This window comes from Panulirus ornatus, chromosome 37 (assembly GCF_036320965.1).
Source record: "Panulirus ornatus isolate Po-2019 chromosome 37, ASM3632096v1, whole genome shotgun sequence".
Taxonomy (NCBI): Eukaryota; Metazoa; Arthropoda; class Malacostraca; order Decapoda; family Palinuridae; genus Panulirus; species Panulirus ornatus.
Window position 1 is genome coordinate 28,836,286 of NC_092260.1, and position 20,145 is coordinate 28,856,430.

At 42.2% G+C, this 20,145-nt stretch overlaps 1 protein-coding gene and 1 long non-coding RNA gene across 2 annotated transcripts; one reads left to right on the forward strand and one right to left on the reverse strand.

Annotated features, from left to right (window-relative positions):
* The first annotated feature begins 2,616 nt into the window (after window positions 1-2,616).
* On the forward strand, window positions 2,617-19,448 carry LOC139760657 (uncharacterized). Its single transcript, XM_071684113.1, has 8 exons — window positions 2,617-3,162; window positions 6,347-6,559; window positions 10,040-10,121; window positions 11,131-11,305; window positions 13,426-14,713; window positions 14,958-15,172; window positions 16,072-16,299; window positions 17,248-19,448. Exons 1-8 carry the CDS (start codon window positions 3,117-3,119, stop codon window positions 17,563-17,565), a joined length of 2,565 nt encoding a protein of 854 aa, XP_071540214.1. The 5' UTR covers window positions 2,617-3,116; the 3' UTR covers window positions 17,566-19,448.
* On the reverse strand, window positions 6,415-12,235 carry LOC139760658 (uncharacterized). The gene is made up of 3 exons (XR_011715379.1): window positions 11,816-12,235; window positions 8,300-8,436; window positions 6,415-6,537 (listed from the first exon to the last, which is right to left on the reverse strand). It is a non-coding gene; the product is annotated as an uncharacterized lncRNA (long non-coding RNA).
* Window positions 19,449-20,145: the final 697 nt, after the last annotated feature.

Here is a 20,145-nt window from a genome sequence, read left to right on the forward strand (position 1 = left end):
GGATACTGGCGGCTGAGTTTCTGTACATTATCTGTGCATTGTACCTGACACCTAGAGAGTGGCTTGTGAGAAAATGATACCATTGATCTTGTTCCAGGCGCTACCTAGCTAACGCGGGAAACTGCGAACAAGTATGAAAAAGAATTCTGCATATGTTTAGATAATCGTACTGACAACTGCTGTCTTTAGCAGGAAAGCTATAATAGATAAGAGAACTTAGAGGAGGCTCAACCCCATAGTTTATTTCATCTGCTCGTGAAAGGAAGTTCTGTAGGTATCTATCCTGTCATGACGCATTTCAAAGCCATCTTGGTTTGGTTGGGAATGGTAGTTCATATCTGTAAAGTCGACACGATTCGACGTGAGGATTAATTGTTCATTGTTGGTTACTCGAGAAAGTCTAGATTACATTTAGTGTTTTTGTCAAATATTTGGTCTTTTGACTCACGAGAAGGGCGCTTACTTCAGAGAGAGAGAGAGAGAGAGAGAGAGAGAGAGAGAGAGAGAGAGAGAGAGAGAGAGAGAGAGAGAGAGAGAGCATCCTATCAGGGGAAGCTAGCAGTCTTTGAAATAGCTTATTTTATTTTCATCCAATCATTACGTACTCATACAGTACGTACGTTAAAGCAGTTTACCATTAATAAGCGCCCTTTCGCTTGCAAAACGTACTAGTGGTGAGTCCTACCTTCGTCTGATGGATGAAACAATGTCAGTAACCAGGGAAGGTCGTTCATTAAGATGTAGAATAATTTCTGTAAATACCTGTCCTGAAATACTGATAAGTTCCCAGATATTTTTGTCACCTCATTTGAATTATGAATAATTCCTGTGGCAACAGTTTTTTTGTCGGTCATTTTTTCAGTCAAGATTTCAAACAGACTGCAAATTACATATTAATATTTCAGTTCGTGCGTGTTGCGAATACAGATGTTCCTATATAATAGACGAGGCTTTCCTTCTGTATGTATGAGTTTATCTGACAGGCTTCTTAAAGTTAGCTTTGACGTACCTACGCACTCTGTTATTTATATATGTTTATTTGTACAATACTGGGAAGGAGCGTTCGTCTTGGAAGTACCAAATGTCTTGCATGCTGTGAGTGTCTGTGGGATACGTAACATGCTTATCTATGTCAGCAAAAAGCAATTCACACGTGGGCACCACCAGCTGTTGAGACTACATTCTTATATATATATATATATATATATATATATATATATATATATATATATATATATATATATATATATATTTTTTTTTTTTTTTCATACTATTCGCCATTTCCCGCGTTAGCGAGGTAGCGTTAAGAACAGAGGACTGGGCCTTAGAGGGAATATCCTCACCTGGCCCCCTTCTCTGTTCCTTCTTTTGGAAAATTAAAAAAAAAAAAACGAGAGGGGAGGATTTCCAGCCACCCGCTCCCTCCCCTTTTAGTCGTCTTCTACGACACGCAGGGAATACGTGGGAAGTATTCTTTCTCCCCTATCCCCAGGAGTGGCTGTAACCATGAATAGTGTTTATTAGGGAAAGAATGCAAGGCAATAGTACTAAAAATTCGTCTTTGTCACGGAGGTAGGACACCATAAATATTGCGAGAGGCTTGATGGAGGTTGATGAGGAGTTAAACAGAAAAATACGGGTGATAATGGGCCAAGTGAGGAGGTTGTGGGTCATGGCTGTTTGTCTCTGGTGAATCCTGTTATATACATAACTTTTCGTTCATCCTTCTCATCCACAGTAGTCCCAGTTAAATCAAGTAGGTCATTCATACCAAATATTTTATTTCTATTCTCTTTTATTGAAGGGACTGTTTTTGCAGGTATAGTACGACCAAAATTGGCGGTGCTTTCATGTTTCGGCATATTTCTTCGGTTTTGGACATCATTATTGTTCAACAATTTGCATACTTACATTATTAACGTCAGGCGGTGACGCATTTTACCAGATTTCTGAGTAAACCAACAGTGTACTACTGTACCTCATATTCATGGTAATATCGAACGTGAGGCTTTTTACATAGAACAAAAGATTCGTCTGACAATTCACTTAATGATATTGAGGAAATGTGATTCCATGCATAGTGTATATAGATGGCTTGCGGGCCTGCCAGAGTAACAGGTTCGTGGATATTTGAAGCAGAATGTGCTGAAACACGGGATATCCTCGTTGCGTTATGGTGTGTGTCAGTAATGATAGTGAGCTAAGCGAAAGCCCTTTGGTCATAAGTTCGCTATAATAGTATAGACTGCTTCCACTGCTGCTACTATTAACACTATTTTCTTACTGATGCTGATAGGTATACAGCTGGATAATGATGGGTTCAGAATTTGTTTCGCATCAAATTCACTTGAAAATTACTGATAAAAGATGGTTTTCTTTTTCACTTATATATATATATATATATATATATATATATATATATATATATATATATATATATATATATATATATATATATATATATCTATATGTATATATATTATCCCTGGGGTTAGGGGAGAAAGAATACTTCCCATTTATTCCCTGCGTGTCGTAGAAGGCGACTAAAAGGGGAGGGAGCGGGTGGCTGGAAATCCTCCCCTCTCGGTTTTTTTTTTTTTTTTTAATTTTCCATAAGAGGGAACAGAGAAGGGGGCCTGGTGAGGCTATTCTGAGTGACTTGAGCAGCATCAAGGGCTCTGGTTCAGTGAGTCGTAGCTAACTATCCAGACCATTGGACCCCTTTTAGAGCATCACAGCTAATAAACTAGAGCCAAAAGATCTGGTTCAAAGGGGCACAACAAAGCTGGGAGACCTGTTTACGACGACGCAATCTCCAGTTCCAGAACGTGGCAGTGAAGAAAATGAAATCTTTTGAAGGTATGGCAGCGTCACAGTGAATAAAGCCAGCATCTGCGGGCCTACGTTATAACGTACAGATTAGCCCCTGGGGACCATCTCCAGGGATTCACAACGAACAAAAAGCATCTGGGACTTGTTTCAGGCCATCACAGCGAAGTCATCACCTGGGGAACCATTTTCAACTAACAGGCCAGAGGGTCGGAAGGATAAAGTCAGCATCCAAGGGCCTGTTTTGGGGAAGTCGCAGCGAACAGGACAACACCAGAGACGCTACCATGAAGTTGATAAAAGCATGGTGTATGCTGCTGATCCTGGCCACTAGTGAGTACTCATAAACTCTTGTAATTACTTTCTTACAGTCACCTATTTGTAATTTATGGGGAGTAAGTTGTCCGTACAGTGGGCCTCATATAAAACTTTTTGCTATCATAACAGCGTTTTGAATTTTCTGTGTACTCTCCGCGTCCGTCACTTGGTGTTTGTGAGAAGTATTTGCTAGAAAAATGTCTGTCGAGTTTTAAGTCATATTCTAATTATTATAGAGATGCATTGAACTAAAAGTTATTTTGATGTGGTGGTGATTATCTTCTGGTCTATGGTTGCTTTAACCCAAGGATGCAAGGTTAGTATGTCATGTAGAATAAACGGAACGCGTAAAGTATCTGAAAAAAGTGAATTAAGTTAGATCATTAAGGACTTGCTTGAATGTAAAATTTATAAACCTTAGTGACTTTGCATCAGCGGCAAGCTGCGAAATGTATTTCTCCTGCCAGAAGCTTCCCAGGTATATTCTCCTGCCACGGAAGTACCTAGGTATATTCTCTTTCCGTAAGCTACCGAGACTATCCCTAATACGAACTCGCTGGTGCCATTGGTTTCCTGCCACCTTCAGACAACTGTACATACTGATGATCCCAACAGCCATCATATCATCATCATCACTTTGGTATGATGCTGTATCATGATGCTGCTGTGCTCGTTGCTGTGGCTTAGTCATGCGGCAAGACGGTGGTAATGTGATATTATCACCCTGGAGACACTGGAGTTCATTTGGGTAGTGAGTGAACGTGACGTGATAACTGTGGCTTCCAAACCTGCTGTGTGGACACTGGTAGACACACACACACACACACACATGTACAACCATTGTAATGCAGTGGTTAGCGTAACGATCCTCCTGTATAACAACCCCCCCGATCTACATGGGCCTTAACGCGGTGGTGGGGTTTCTGTGGAGCAGTGATGGCTTGAGCTATGACAGCGGGGATTTTCCTTTCCCTGGTAGGTTTAACCATGCTGCATATATTATTGTAATTATCGTTATCATTATCATTATTATGATTTATTATCATTATTATATAATCATCATTATTATTATATCTTTATTATGATACTTGATCGCCGTTTCCAACGTCAGGGAGGTAGCGTCAAGAAACGAAGAAAGACCCATCCACTCATATACACAAATATATACATACATGCACATCGTATGTATATATATATATATATATATATATATATATATATATATATATATATATATATATATATATATATATATTCCTATGAATCCACGGGGAAAATGAAACACGATAACTTCCCAAGTGCACTTTCGTGTAAAAATCACATCATCAGGGGAGATACAAGAAATATAAATCAGTTAATATACAACGAAAAGACGTAGCTAGGACGCTAGGGGAGAAAGAGTGCTTCCCACGTATTCCCTGCGTGTCGTAAAAGGCGACTAAAAGGGGAGGGAGCGGGGGGCTGGAAATCCTCCCTCCAGTTTTTACTTTTGCAAAAGAAGGAATAGAGAAGGTGGCCAAGTGAGGATTTTCCCTCTAAGGCTCAGTCCTCTGTTCTTAACGCTACCTCGCTGATGCGGGAAATGGCGAATATGTATGATATATATATATATATATATATATATATATATATATATATATATATATATATATATATATATATATATATATATATATATATATGATTTACTCCCAAGATGTTTCCAAACCATTTTTCCCCTTTACCATTGAGCTTCGTTTCACTCAGAGCCAGAACATCCAGGTTTCTTTCGTCAAGCACATTACCTATCTCTCCTTTCCTCTCATCTTGGTTACATCCACACACATTCAGACACCCCAGTCTGAGCCTTCGAGGAGGATGAGCACTCTCCGCTTGACTACTGTTTCCTCTTTTAGAAACTGAAATACAAGAAGGGGAGGGTTTCCGGCCCCCTTCCCCCGCTCCCGCCCCCTTTAGTTGCCTTGTACGACATGCGGAGAATACATGGAAAAATTAAACATGAGTCTACACGGCTGAACAAATTATACAAAGCTTTTAGTTTTAAGTTTATGGGTACCATTACAGGACTCGTTAAGTACGGATATTGCCCATGTTTGATGCATCTACTAAGTGAATGGTTATTTCGACGTAGTTGCTCCCTTAATTGCATCATTGGTGAGTGTTGATTTATAAAGTGACTTTTTATGAACAAGGTCGGAGACATGCACTGGTAACTGAATGGTATGTTTTATTGCTTTGTGCTGAGTGCTGTTTATTGTGCGTGGCCAGTCGATGTATGGACAATAACGGTGTAAATGTGGTTCCTTGGATATAACCCTAATGCAAAGTAGGGAAGTGTGTGAAAATTGCGCATATCGGTTTTTATGTATTGGATCGGACTGAAACAAGTTCGCGTTCGAAAGGACGCTATGATAGCTATTCAGATATGGAACAACAATGAACGTGGTGATAAAACCATCAGTCAGCCATTTGAATCGAAGAAATAGAAAATAAATGGAAGCGACTCTATACCTTTGTCAAAATCCTAAACTACGGCAAGTATAGCAAGAACCAGATTTTTTTTTCCCATTTAACTTTAAGGGTCAAGTCTAATGTTAAGCTGTCATATCTAAGGTTCTCACCGTCGTGGTCAAGGGTTAATAGTGTTTTGTACAGCTTAGGTAAAACGCACAGTCGTGATTTTAGTGGAATATCGCACAATCGTGTTTACGGTAGTACAGCAGACATCCCCACTGTGCGTCAAGTGTGAGTGATAGTCATGTACTGTAGTAAGTCTCGGAGGGGACACATGGCATAGGGCAATAATCAAAGCAAATAACAACACATGGTTCTGGACACTGGACAAACACCAGATCCAGTCCCTCCACAGAAAATGATCGACACATCTTTTTATAATTAATCCGTCACCCATGCAAATATTGACCATCCGATCAAAATCCAGCAAGTGGTTTTTGCTCCTCCGACCAGTAAAATGATATTCAAGAGTAAATGTGCATTTAGGATCCTTGTTAAAAGGGTCTCAATGTGAGTATAACAAGTGCAGCAAACAACACAACCATGCGCCTTTCGCAATAAATACTGGCGACAGACTTTTCGTAAAGAGATTGAGTTTTTTCATTTGTTTAATATTTCTTTTACCTAGCTGTTAAAACCATTTTGATATCATGATTAATGTAAGTGGTTTGTGTGTGTGTGTCAGAGGATGTGGAGACAGTGTTGGTGTTACGATTCCAAGAGGATGGGGTGGCAATCCCGGACTCAGTGGCGGTGTACGAGGGCGAGCTGGTCCGTGACAGGGAGATGCACTCACTCACCCTCTGCGCCAGGTTCCAGATCTTCTTCCTCCACACTCGCGCAGTCTTCTTCCAACTGCACGACACCGAACTCAATCTGGAGAACATGTTGCTAGGAGGTGAGTGGCTGGCAATGTCACGTTCAGGGTTTGGCAACAGCTAGGAAATATGTAAGACCCAGAGAAACATCATGTGCATTCTTTGACTGGAGATATATAGATAAAAATTAAGTCGGAGAATGACAATCTGACTTTAAGTGAATGAAGAATAAAGGTTTCTGAAGGCATAGTTTATTTTTCATTGCAAAAAAATTGTGGTTACTTCTCTTGTAATACATGGGGGTATAGAATTATCTTGGTTTTTTTTTTATGATATAGTTTGAAATGTCAGTAATGAACACCTGTATTGTTTGTGCATTCAACCACTTCTAGAAATATATCTTGTTATTCACCACTTTGCTTTCACTGAAAAAAGTGGACCTTCTATGGTTCATTTGCTTACATTAATTCCTTCTACCAGGTAGGGCACAATTATTATTGAAATGTGAGTCAAGGAGATGATTAGGTAATATATTGAACCTTTGACGTTGACCGTTCTTTTGTACTAAAAATACGTTTCATTGAATAGTATTTTCCTAGTTACAGTTTGAGCTTATTATTGGTTAGCATGACAAGTATTACTGATCTTGGGAAAGTCTGCATGATATGTGTAATCATACGAGATGGCTGCGACGATCAAGGTTTTACATTTTCTCTTGTCATTGTGGACGTATATAGAAATTTAGAATATATCTTCAGCTGTTGTGTCATTATTTTCCTAGGGTAGTGTATGTTTACATAATAGATCTGTCAGAAGCAATAGTATTATTTCATCCTAAGGGTAACAAATCCCTACATTACAGATCAATATCAGAGAGTACAGTGTTACTATATTTTTAGTAGATGTATCCTCGCAGAGTATGAATGTTTCATTTTTAGTCTTACGCTAATGTGACGTTACACTTCAGAAATCTACCGGAATTTTCTTTATCACTATAGTAATACAACCAGACTTTCCAGGACTATCATGTTTTTGCATCGGTATATTTCTCGGTTCCTGTGGCCTTAGCTAAGCACGCAATGATTGCTAGTTGCTGCTTTACTGTACATTCTTAGGCCAGTGTATCCTCACAACCTGTGAATCTCTCTCTAGATATTGCATCGGTATAATTCAAGACTAATGTATTATACCCCGTGAATATAGCTAGTGTATCATTGTAATTTAGGTCAGTACATTCCCATACCCCATGAATTTTATCAGTAGCTGTTATTTCATTCCTTGTTCGGTGTATCCCGAAACTCACCATAATTCTGGTAGTAGCCAATGTATCATTGCAATCTCATGCTAATGCATCATATTATTTTCAGGATTTATCATTGCATTCTTAGGTTAATGTATTTCTATAACCTTTGCATCATTGTCTCCCGACAACCAACTGCCTGGCCCAGTTTAGGTGACATGCTTCTCAACTAGCAATATCTAACCACGTCCTTCAGGCTGGTGCCAAATATTATTAATTGTTGGAGGTAATAAATGTGTAACACCGTTTGAAGTTCTTTATTACGGCGTGACGGCCAAGTCAAGAGGTAAAGGCCCAGGGAAATGATTGATTTGGTCTAACGCGAACGTACTTTGTAGTCTGTCGTATACAAACCATGTTTCATGAACTAAGTTTATTAAGTGATCTTCAACTCTCTCTCTCTCTCTCTCTCTCTCTCTCTCTCTCTCTCTCTCTCTCTCTCTCTCTCTCTCTCTCTCTCCTTTCCCCACGGATGAAGATTTAAACACGCACACATACACAAGAAGAAAGACTCACTCACGGTTCTCGTGGTGAAGTGGTTGACTTTGCTGATTTTGAGCCGGCACAATTCCTCCCGGGGTGTGTCCCGCATGGGTTCGAATCCTAGGCGTAGCATATGGACCATACCCAACCAAGCTATTCGTCCTCCCTTCGGGGCTGGAAGATAGACGGGTATCTGGCTTAGGTTGCGATACATTTGTACGTGTGTACACGTAATAGTAAAGACATAGTACATTCATACAAAGTTATGAGATGGGTCAACGAGTGTAAAACTCGCCCCCGTAAACACACAGCGTAATTACATAGACCACCGATTATGATTATCAAATTACAAAGTTAAAGTTAACAATGAATCAACAGTCCTAGTCACACCCATTCCGTTGTTCGGAGATTTTTTTCCTTCAGCCTTATCGATATGTAAGCCGAAACCGAGTCTTTTGCAGCTACAGTTAAGTTGAACTGAAATAGATTATTTCTCAAGCAATGCTGGAGTTTTTCCACTTTCACAATTTCAGCAGATATAGATATATATCAGTTCTGTTTTTACATGCATTATTCTACACCAAGGTTTATTATTTTCATTTATGTTAAATCTGATCAGTTTTATACATATAATCCTACTTCACTGTTTCACTCTCACTGACTGGTGCTCCTTTTGAGTTATTCATGTAATACACCAGAAAATTTCTCTCGTCACATGCATAGCATAAGAATATTCAGTCATTACTTACAACATTGGTGGTGTCATATTTGTAAACAGGACACGTGTTTAAAATTGCCATCACATTTGACTATTTGGTAGTAGGTGTCGGATAATGTGAATGCCGTTCCTTCCCAAATAATTTAAGTTACGAAACTTTCATTTGATACAGAGACACCTTATTTTTTCCCAATACATTTGTATATACTTCATGATCGTGACGGTTTTCTTAAATGACGATGAGTAATCTTTGATTATTACCATAAGTATCATATTCAGCTTACAAAAAAACAAAAACAAAAAACAAACAAACTGGGAATTATAAAACTCAGTGATGCAAAAGATATTAAAAACTTCGTTTTCAACAAGCGCCATAAACTATCTGCGGTTGAAATAAGTAGTGAATGAGGCATAAATCTCAACACGAACATACATACACACACGGTCAAGTCGTTTGTCGCTTTGTAGCTTAACGTACAGCGGTGCTAGTGTGTTTGGTGTCATACTGCCTCTTACGGTCACAGCGAGGGTGACTTGCATACATTCTTCGTTGATGGCGTTGATGTGTCATAGGTGCTTGTGGGTACTGGAGTAGAACCCGGACACGCCATCCATCACACAGGCTTTGATGCACTAGTGTGTTTCTTCGATTTGTCGATATAACACAGAGACGATCAACTTCATTGGCAATTTGAGCATATGTATTTCCGATAATAATAAGATGGTAATAGTTTGCTGTTGCATCATTTCTAGTGGTGTTCATGAGCCTTTCTCTTGCTTGTGACTACATCATTTATATACTTTTTTTTGTAAAAATGAGATATATAGTCATATGCGGATCAGCATGATCGTGGGAAGCATAGATTCTCCCTCAGAAATGTCGGTAGCTTTGTTACGGATTCTAATATAATTTTCCTCGTCCTTCTGTACTTATCATAATATACATATATTTCTTCTCAGATACTCTGAACAATGTATTTGCTCAACTAATCTTTATAGGTGGCAAAGGAGAGTGTTGGTGTATTCACGATTATCATCGTTTTCTCTCCTTTCTTTCAGAGGTGCTGGTGGAAAGGGTCAGGTTCGTCATGAACAATGCTTGGTTGTACCAGCTGTTGAAGAAAGAATTGTGGGCCTTCAGGTGAGTAGATGAGGTGCTGGTAAGGTCCTCATGTGAGTGCTGAAGTGTGGGTTAGGTCATTAGGTGCTTGTGGATCGACGTGTGAGTTTGAGGTGCTGGTCAGGTTGTCAGGTGAGTGTTAAGGTGCTGGTTAAGTCTTCAAATGAGTGCTGGGAGCAGCTCGTAGTTTTCAGGTAAGCATCGACGGGTAGGTGACTCGAAAAGGACAGGTGATGTCCACAGGTGAGCGTTGATGGGCAGATGTGGTACGTGGGTGGTGGTTTGAGTCATAAGGTGAATGGTGGGTGAATAAGGTTCCCAGGTGAGTGGTTGGGGTTGGGGTGGGAGGCATTGGTATGGCGGCAGAGGAACGATAAGGGCTGATAGCGTCTTATCTCGAAACACTCGTGTGATTAAATTAATTAGGTTAGTTTGATTATGTCTGCTCAGGGAACTGACTCAAGGTCATTCTTGCAGGTAAAGCTAATGCAATAATTTCTTGGCGATGAAATCAGCTGTAGCTTCCTCGTCGGTGAATATCTGCCGTGTATTTGATAATATCACTCTTGTTACAGAATGTGCAACACCTGTTCAGCACACTTAGAATGAAAGTTTGATCGTTCTTCATTAAAGCCTTTCTTATTCCCCATACTCACATGATCTGTTATATGAGTACATTCCGGTGTTTGCGTGTGTGTGATGAACATTCGCGATTATTTCTATCTATTTATCTATCTATCTATATCTATCTATCTATCTGTCTGTCTATCTAACAACAGTATTTTCGATATTTCATTCAGCCAAACCTTTTACCGTAAGACATTAGTTAACGTATAACATATATTCTACCAAGCTAAAGAAAGTTTGCCTAGCTGAGAAAGTAATGAATGATATGAAAGTTTATTATGACGAGGTAAGCAATATTTTTCTAATGCAAATCTCGGACGAAATTTAACCTTTTTTTTTCATCGAGATTTTTTCTTTCGAAACTTGAACATTAACGCGTATACCGTTTCCACGGCTGGCTCAGGTGGCACCACCTCTGCTTCACGTACGATCACCCGAAGAACCTGATCAGCACCCATCTGGACGGTGTTCTGAACAACCAGATGAACTTCACACTGCTGAGTCCTGTGTACGGCAACTGGGCCAGGCTCGGCCAGAACTTCGAGGCCAGGAACAGTTTCAGCGGTGACTTGGCGCAGGTCAGGATGTCTGAGGGTTTTGTGTCAGTTGATCATTATTATGGCTAAGATTTTTCTTTTGTGTGTATGTGTGCCCCTGATCTATCTTAGTAAAGTCGTTTGCCTCCTTGCAGCCGTATTTTGGTTTAAGTAGATAACAAGGCACGTTAATATCTCACTGAGAGACCACAACTCGGTAAATTAGACAACCTGCTTTATTGACTTCCTGGATCCACCGATCATGAGTCACTCGTGGATAAAGGAAGAGGATTTTGGATCGGCGCTCCTCTCCTGAGCGAGCCGCGGGTCTGTACATGCAAGGCAAAGCCCACCACCTGTGTTGCAACATCGTTGTGCCAACAAATTGACATAATTCATCAGGGTTCTTTTTTACTTGCTAATTTTTTTTATGCTTCTTATCACTGTATACAGTATCGACACCTGAGTTGATGTTCACAAACAGAGCTAATGTTTTAAAACATAAACGATCCCAAACTTTTATTGACATAAATGTATGTGAACACCACTCACCTGCAGCATGTCCTCCAATATCTTGGCTTCAGGAACCATAAGAGGGAACGCACCGTGTCTGGTATATTAACAGCTTTCTGTAAAAGTAGTCAACTGCAGTAATAAGAGCCATTAAGTGGTGTTTGGTCATTAGCTGTTTGGCCATGTGTACTGGAATGTGCTAATGGAAGGGTTGAATACACTCGGTTTGTAATTTAATATCAAACTTGTGCATGAGAGTTGACGCCCAATTTACCAACCTGATAGCGACAGTAGCTTAGTCAGAACCAAACATGAGTCACATTTTTTAGTGAGTGATTTTTTGTCTTAGAATTATCCTTAACATCTGAAGGTGGTGTTAAAGATTATAGTAACAGCCGTAATGACCCCTAGTAGTTGAGTCCAAACAACAAACCACAACCAGACTGGACAATGTTACCAATTCACACACACACACACACACACACACACACACACACACACATATATATATATATATATATATATATATATATATATATATATATATATATATATATATGTGTGTGTGTGTGTGTGTGTGTATTTTTTTTTATACTATTCGCCAATTCCTGCGTTATCGAGGTAGCGTTAACAGAGGACTGAGCCTTTGAGGGAATATCCTCACTTGGCCCCCTTCTCTGATCCTTCTTTTGGAAAATTAAAAACGAGAGGGAAGGATTTCCAGCTCCCCCCCACTCCCTCCCCTTTTAGTCACCTTCTACGACACGCAGGGAATACGTGGAAGTATTCATTCTCCCCTATCCCCAGGGATAATATATATATATATATATATATATATATATATATATATATATATATATATATATATATATATATCACAAGGACGAATGTGTGCAAATGAGGCCGTTGCTCGTATGTTCCTAGCACCAACTCGCTGAAGTGACTAATGAAAGTAATGATTGTTGTCCATATAAAACATAATTGAGTCCTTGTAAACTCACTGTGTAGAGGTTATATGCTTGTGATCCATGGCATACATAACGTCAGCTGAGTTTCCTGACTTCATTCTATCCAGAACAGATTTCTTTTTGTCCGTAGCTCCTTAACCATGGCAGTACGACCCTAAGCACTGCAGTACGACCCTTCGGTGTAAAGGCGTGAATTGTAAAATGATCTTACCATATCAAGAAGTTGTACCGTTGATACTGAAGGCATTAACCCAGTAACATATTCATGTGGAAGCTGTCAATTTAGCACACTATAGTACCATTTGTAAATGATCCTAGGTACAGTGTGGTCTAAGCTTCGAAGAAATGTGTGTTGAACGTTTCTTGTCTTTAAAGCCTTTACACTCAGCACAGGGATTGGTGAAGCACTGGCACAAGGAGTGGTGAAACTGACAGGGAATAGTGAAACACTTGCACGAAGTAGTGCAACGCATGGAATGGTGAAACACTAGCACAGAGTGGTGAAATTGGCAAAGTGAATGGTGAAACACCAGCATGGAAAGGTGAAAAACTAACACAGAGTGATAAACTGGCACAGGAAGTGGTGAAACATTGGCACAGGGAGTGGTGAAACCCTGGGACAGGGAATGGTGTTACAGTGGCACAGGAGGTGGTGAAAGACTAACATGATTGGCTTCACAGGTGAACGTGTGGGACCGGGTGCTAACGGACGAGGAGATCCGGGAGTTCGCGCGGTGCAAGACTAACCCTGTCGGTAACTACATCTCGTGGGAGGCGGGCTGGTCGCTGAAGGTCGTCTCCACCTACGACCTGCCCCTAGCTGAGTTCTGTAATCAGAAAGTCGGCAAGTCGTACTTCTGGTTCCCGTCGGTGCCTAAGGTGACGGCCCACTACCTATGCGAGGCTCTTGGTTCCCACCTGCCTTGGGCTGACAGCATCAAGGACGTGCATGCTCTCCAGAACGTGTCTCGCGCCACCTACCCCGACTTCGACAACTGCCACGCCAACTACTGGATGTCGCTTACCGATATCGCCGAGGAGGGCGTGTGGAGATCGCACGATGGCCAAGTTGTCGAGAAAATCTTCTGGGCTCCGTATGAACCCAACGGTCTGCGTTATGAGAACTGCGCTGCGCTGAGTCGTTACGGCGTTGCCGACATCAGCTGCGAGATGCAGATCCGCTGCGCAGTTTGTACATTTACGAAGCAACAGAGGTTTTCCCTCCTTGGTATATGTGAACAAGAGCTACGGAACGTGTACTTCGTGGCCTACCAAAGGGACATCGGTGGACTTATATTTATTGGGTACGGTAAGTATCACATTAAGAGGGAAGAGGACCAGTGGACTTGGACGGACGTGGTGGGGAACTTCACCATCGCTCGGATGGAAGAGAACGTCCCGGACTATCCAATGGGACGTCGGTGGTGGCGTCTAGAGCACCCGGTGTGTGGCCAGAAGCCGGTCGGGCGTCGGAGGCTGACGCTATCTCCGTGTCCTCACGGGCACTTCACGTGCGACGACGGCACTTGCGTCCTGATCCACCAACGGTGCGACCTCAAGTACGACTGTCGGGATAACAGCGACGAGTACGACTGCCAGCTGATTGCCTTCCCCCAGGACTACCAGCGCCACCTGCCACCGAGGCTGAGCGGGGACGAGGAACTTAGTCTTCCCATCAATCTGAACGTGACCATGGAGACCATATCCGTGAAGACGATCGACATGACGATGGAAATAGCGTATGAAATCGCCATGAGCTGGATCGACAACAGACTCGAATACCTGAACCTGAAAGCGAACAGCAGCCTGAACAAACTTCACAACAAGACGGTGAGGAAGCTCTGGATCCCCCAAGTCAACTTCATCAACACGGACAACATCCACCGCACCCACATCGACGAGGACGTTGTCATGTTTATTAGCCGGCTGGACAGAAACTTCCTCATGGACCCAGCCGCTCCTGCAGAAGGTATACCCCTTAACTTCGTCAGTAAAAGTCACTGCTCAGCCTGAGCGTAACTGTTGCCAATATTCATCACTAATTCAAAATTTCCCACACACACAGTAATGTAAATATCCCAGTGCATTATTACCCCGGAGACATTTTTATTCTCGAAAAACAGCATTTTGCCAAGATTCATATACGCTGTATTGACGTCTAATTGTGCAAAAAACAACTAAAAGAAACGCTTTCACATGTGTTCTTTGTGCAGTTGAGGTGTACAGCGGGAAGGCGAACCCCCTGACCATCAGGAGGAAGTACGGCACAGTGTACAAGTGCAACTTCGACCTGGCGCTGTACCCGTTCGACGACCAGCAGTGCGAGATGCACCTCAGGATCACCTCCGAGCTCAAGTCATTCCTCGTGTTCGACCATGAGAACTCTTCAGTGGAGTACAAGTCCAGCCCCTTCCTGGTGGAGTATGAGGTCATTATTAGCTCCTTCAGTTCACAATCTTTCCCGATGGCAGGAGCGAGTCTGCCTTACATGTGCAGTTCTTCGTAATGGTATTTGATATTATTTTTAGAGAAAAATAACCTTTTTTTTTTCCTCCTTTTCTTTCCATTATGTTTCCTTCTGAAGGAAGTAGGCATCTTGCTTTCTTCATGTTTTATTCTTTCCTTCCCAACAATCATCAGTTTTCACCACCCGAAACATTGTGAAAAGCATTTTTACTGTGTCATGTCCCCGCTTGAAGACTGAGGGTTTGATAAGTTCCAAGCTGACCTGTAAGTGTCAGGTTAAAGGTGCCCTCACAGTGTTTCAGGGACTTTGTCCTGAGCCTCAGTGGTCAGGTCAAAGCTTGTGGTATCGAGGGTGTAGTTTGGTGAAGGCTCGTGGTGTTCACGTCTGCAGGAGGTGAACACCACCGAGATTTGTGGTCTTTGGTGAGACCCATAATGTTCGGTAGGCAGTTTAACTCGGGAAGGTTAGGTTAGGTTAAGGTAGGTAGGTGTAAGGATACTAATTTAACGTATAGATTTCATGAAAATTAAACCACCGTGTCCCCAATCTTAAAGATAATCCACACGTTTTTCTAATTACTAAGAGTAAACCAACCCTTTCCACAATATGAAGAATAAACCATCTATCTATTTGCTATAGAAATAAAGTGTTCAGATCTGATGGCTGATTGCTTAATAAAGAAAAAGAAAAACTTCATAATATTGAAAATGAACCATATAATTTCACAACATTGTGAAATTTAGCTACCCATCTTTCACAATATTGCCATGAGAAACTAATGAAATAACACCGACAACAACAACCCATCTCCACCAAATTCCGCGGCTGGTTGGTTGATTGTTTGGGTGTCGGCAGCGCAGGTCGGCTGGGTGAGGCTAACTCACGACAACACTGGAACGTTCAGCGAGTCTCGGGTGCTGGTGCCTCTCAAGCGACGCTACGGGTACGCCATCTTGACCATCTACACCCCGACCCTCGTCCTCCTCGTCGTCAGCTACACCACCCTCTTCTTCAGGACGGCCATCTTCGATGTCAGGATGATGTCGGCCCTCACCGTGCAGCTGGTGATCGCCACGCTCTTCTCACAGGTGGGTTGGAAAGGTAGACAGATGGCGTAAGTGGTGGACAAGTGGTATGGGTACGTAGACGGCTGGTGTAGGTGGTGGAGAGATGCTGTGCGAGGGTAGACGGTTGATATAGGTGGTGGACAGGTGGCGTGCGTGGGTAGACGGTTGGTGTAGGTGGTAAACAGGTGGTGTTTGTGATGGTAGAGGGGTCCTGTAGACGTGGGTGGTATACAAGTCAAGTGATTGGCAGACAGGTGCTGCAGGTGTCTGATATCTTTGCGTGAAAGGATTTCAACGATCAGACAGCTGACTCAGACAGTAGACAGGTGGTGTGTGATCCAAAAGAGGAGGTAAGGGACGTATACCTGTGGCGTGTGTGGGTAGACGGTTGATGCAGATGGTAGGCATCTGGTGTACAGGTAAAGGGAAGGACCATTGAATGAGGTCGAGGTCAAAGGAGCGAACGCAAACCCAGCGAGTATTGCGTCAAACGCTATCGCCAGCGATCATTCTTAACACAACACCCGCACTCAGACGCCTCAATCGTCTTAAAGTAAAACTGCATTATCACAGTTGACTGTCATTCTGAGGAGAATACACTTCATGTAGCCAAGTAAATTAGTTTTGTGAGGCATTATTTGAAACGTTCTCATACAACTCGCATATATGTTTAAGAAACTAAAACCAAAGAGAAATCTTAAGTTTTCCTAATATGCGAGGGAAACTAGATCCCTGGTAGTGTTATGAGCTTGTAAGTGTATTAATTTATTCTTGAATTTCACGGAAAAAACATAGACTGAAAGTTGGACGTTTAATTTCTGTATATGATTTCCTCTTCATATGAAATACTCTTCCTCTGTGTTTATTGTCAACGACGATAAATACATCTTGTCGACGTATACCCTGTCTGTGATATCACCAAGAAACACAAGAGCCACAGATGTTCTTAAGGCATTCTATACTTGGCAGGTGTCGGCATCGTTGCCCAAGACCTCCTACTTCAAGATGGTAGACATCTGGCTCATCTTCTGCATCGGCATCACCTTCCTGGTGATCATATTCCACGCCATAGTGGACACCTTGGCCCACCAGGACGAGGTCACCAGTTCCTCCTCCTCGATCCCGAAGCTGTGGAAAGTCCAGCCGAAGGAGAAGTTTACACCCCAACTCACCAAGCTGGACACCCAGAAGAGGACGAGGAAGATGGTGCTCGTCACTAAGATAATGGTGCCTTTCGTCTTCTTCGTCTTCAACATCGGTTACTGGGGCTACATCTTCTGGCATTAACCAACAGGCAAAGATTGTGGCACGCGTTGGTTCATCTGGAATACGAGACCGACTCTGCAGCTTCTTCTTCTTATTGGGTGGTGCTGTGGGCACTAGAACCACGACCTGATCATCAACATTGGTTGAGACCTTCAGCTTATACGACCTGGTCGAGGGTGTCTGAAGCCCTCGGATTTATATAACCTGGTCGAGGGTGGCTGAAGCCCTCGGATTTATATAACCTGGTCGAGGGTGGCTGAAGCCCTCGGATTTATATAACCTGGTCGAGGGTGGCTGAAGCCCTCGGCTCAGACGACCAGGTCGACGGTACTTGAAACCCTCAGCTTTGATGAACTGGTTGAGGATGGCAGAAACTCTCAAAGCTCATCAGACACAGGCAACGACGTAAGCAGAGAGAAAATACTATAGCAAGGACTGTTGGACCAGTTCCCTCCAGCCATCCTCGCATCTCTCCTCCCTTTGACAGCTTCAAGAACTCCATAGTCAACAGCTCGAAGAAGTGTACACCACTGTCCCTTACAGTCTAGCTTAGCTCTTGGACCAGTTTCCACCTGTGAGGAAACGCCATATCTTAATTTTTTTCCTGTAAGTGAGGTAGGTATCACTGTAACCCACCTGAGACGGAACCAGGTTGGGAGTGCTAGCTACACAGGACTCGGTCAACCCCTGCTCTGTGTATGACACCTAAGGGTAGAGTTAGACTGGAACGTGCAAAGACCGTTAGGAGAGCAACATATAATTAGATGTATTATTACTGAATGGTGTCACAGAAGAATTGTAGTGTGTGTGTGTGTGTGTGTGTGTGTGTGTGTGTGTGTGTGTGTGTGTGTGTGCCCACTAGTACGTTGAGGACCCCTTCATTACGATGATGAGTCTCCGTGCTTGAGGAGCTATGACGTCATACTCAATTGTGCTCACATTGTCGTCCTCACTGGGTTAAACATGGTGACAGTGTTGCTAATACGTTACGTCTTGATCTATGATATCTTTCAAAAGTCTTGGTCAGACTTTGCGCTCTCCTTAACAGAGCGGGAGGCGTTGGTCTCTGTTGAAGAAAGAAGAGATAGAGATACCAGATTACCTGAGAGCACCCCCCACCTCCCTGTCTCTCCTGCATGGGTCCATCTCCTAGAAGATCTATGTACGTCCTGTATTCTGTGGTTGTACGTCAAAACTTTATTCGTTTTGCTTTCTATATTGAAATCATTTACCGTTTACATTCTGTAATTTGGGTAGTTTTCGTAGTCTGCACACTGTAACGCAACCAGTAAATATGTGAAGTTCAATACTTCCTTTAATTTACCTCATAAAAGATGAGATTCCTTATGGGAAAATGTGTCTTTGTATCGTTTCCTCGCGCTGGGCACGTTACTATAACCCAGAACCAACAAGTTTCTGATTGGTTCCTATCCTACGCATTAACCTCCTGGAATGGAACAGTGTGTGTGTCTGGATGACCTGTGTATACCGCGTGTGCTTGTTAATATGCGCCTGCCTGTGTATTCATATATATATGATGACCTGTCGAGAAGGGTACAGTTGTTGGCATCAACAGCAGACGAAAATAGCCTCATAATGCACACATCCCTTCTAATATCAATGTATAATACAGAGAAAACAGAACCTACCATCCATAGCCGAACCCCATAGACTAACTGTCTGCTTTACCATGACCGCTTCATTTTGCCCGGGTTCGATCTAGTGGCAGCACGTCGCCTGCAGTATACCACGGCGATATGTTCCTTTCACTCTACTGCACGCCTCTGTTCTATCGTATGATTTCATCCGTTAATACATGCGCTACCAGGCGAGAGAACTGTACCTCATTCATGTCCCACCCACTCAAACATGCACACTAGCCATTCCCTCTCATCCCCTCCTGCTGCGCCTACCTTACTTTACCTCAACTCTCAACTTCCTACTTCATACATTTCCTCAAACTGCGTTACCAGATTCTGAAGTTTCTCTGGAGTTCGCCACTAAATGTGGATATATGTATATGTTTGTGTATGTATATGTATGTATACGTCGAAATGTATAGGTATGTATATGTGCCTGTGTGGGCGTTTATGTATATGCATGTGTATGTGGGTGTGTTGGGCCATTCTTTCGTCTGTTTCTTTGCGCTTCCTCGCTAACGCAGGAGACAGCGACAATATATATATATATATATATATATATATATATATATATATATATATATATATATATATATATATATATAACCAACCACAAAACCCTAGTACGGGTTCCTGCAACTACTGTCAATACATTTTGTCATTTTCTCACCAACCAAACCTAACCTAAACAGATTGTGTATTAACGTACCATTCCGTTAAACGAGGATGAGTTATTCTTGGGAAATGGTCCGGATGATTTGTCTGTGACGGCATTGTTTGCTACAGTTAATGCCACTAGTCTCACACATCAGGATACAGTTTCTTAAACACCTGACTTACAAGTATCATCAGCTCGCAGGTACTGCATAATGGAAAATAAAAAGAATGGGAGAAAGTTTCCAGGGTTAGCAACGACAACCATGTTTGGTACAGTACCTGTACACGAACTGAACGTGGGTAA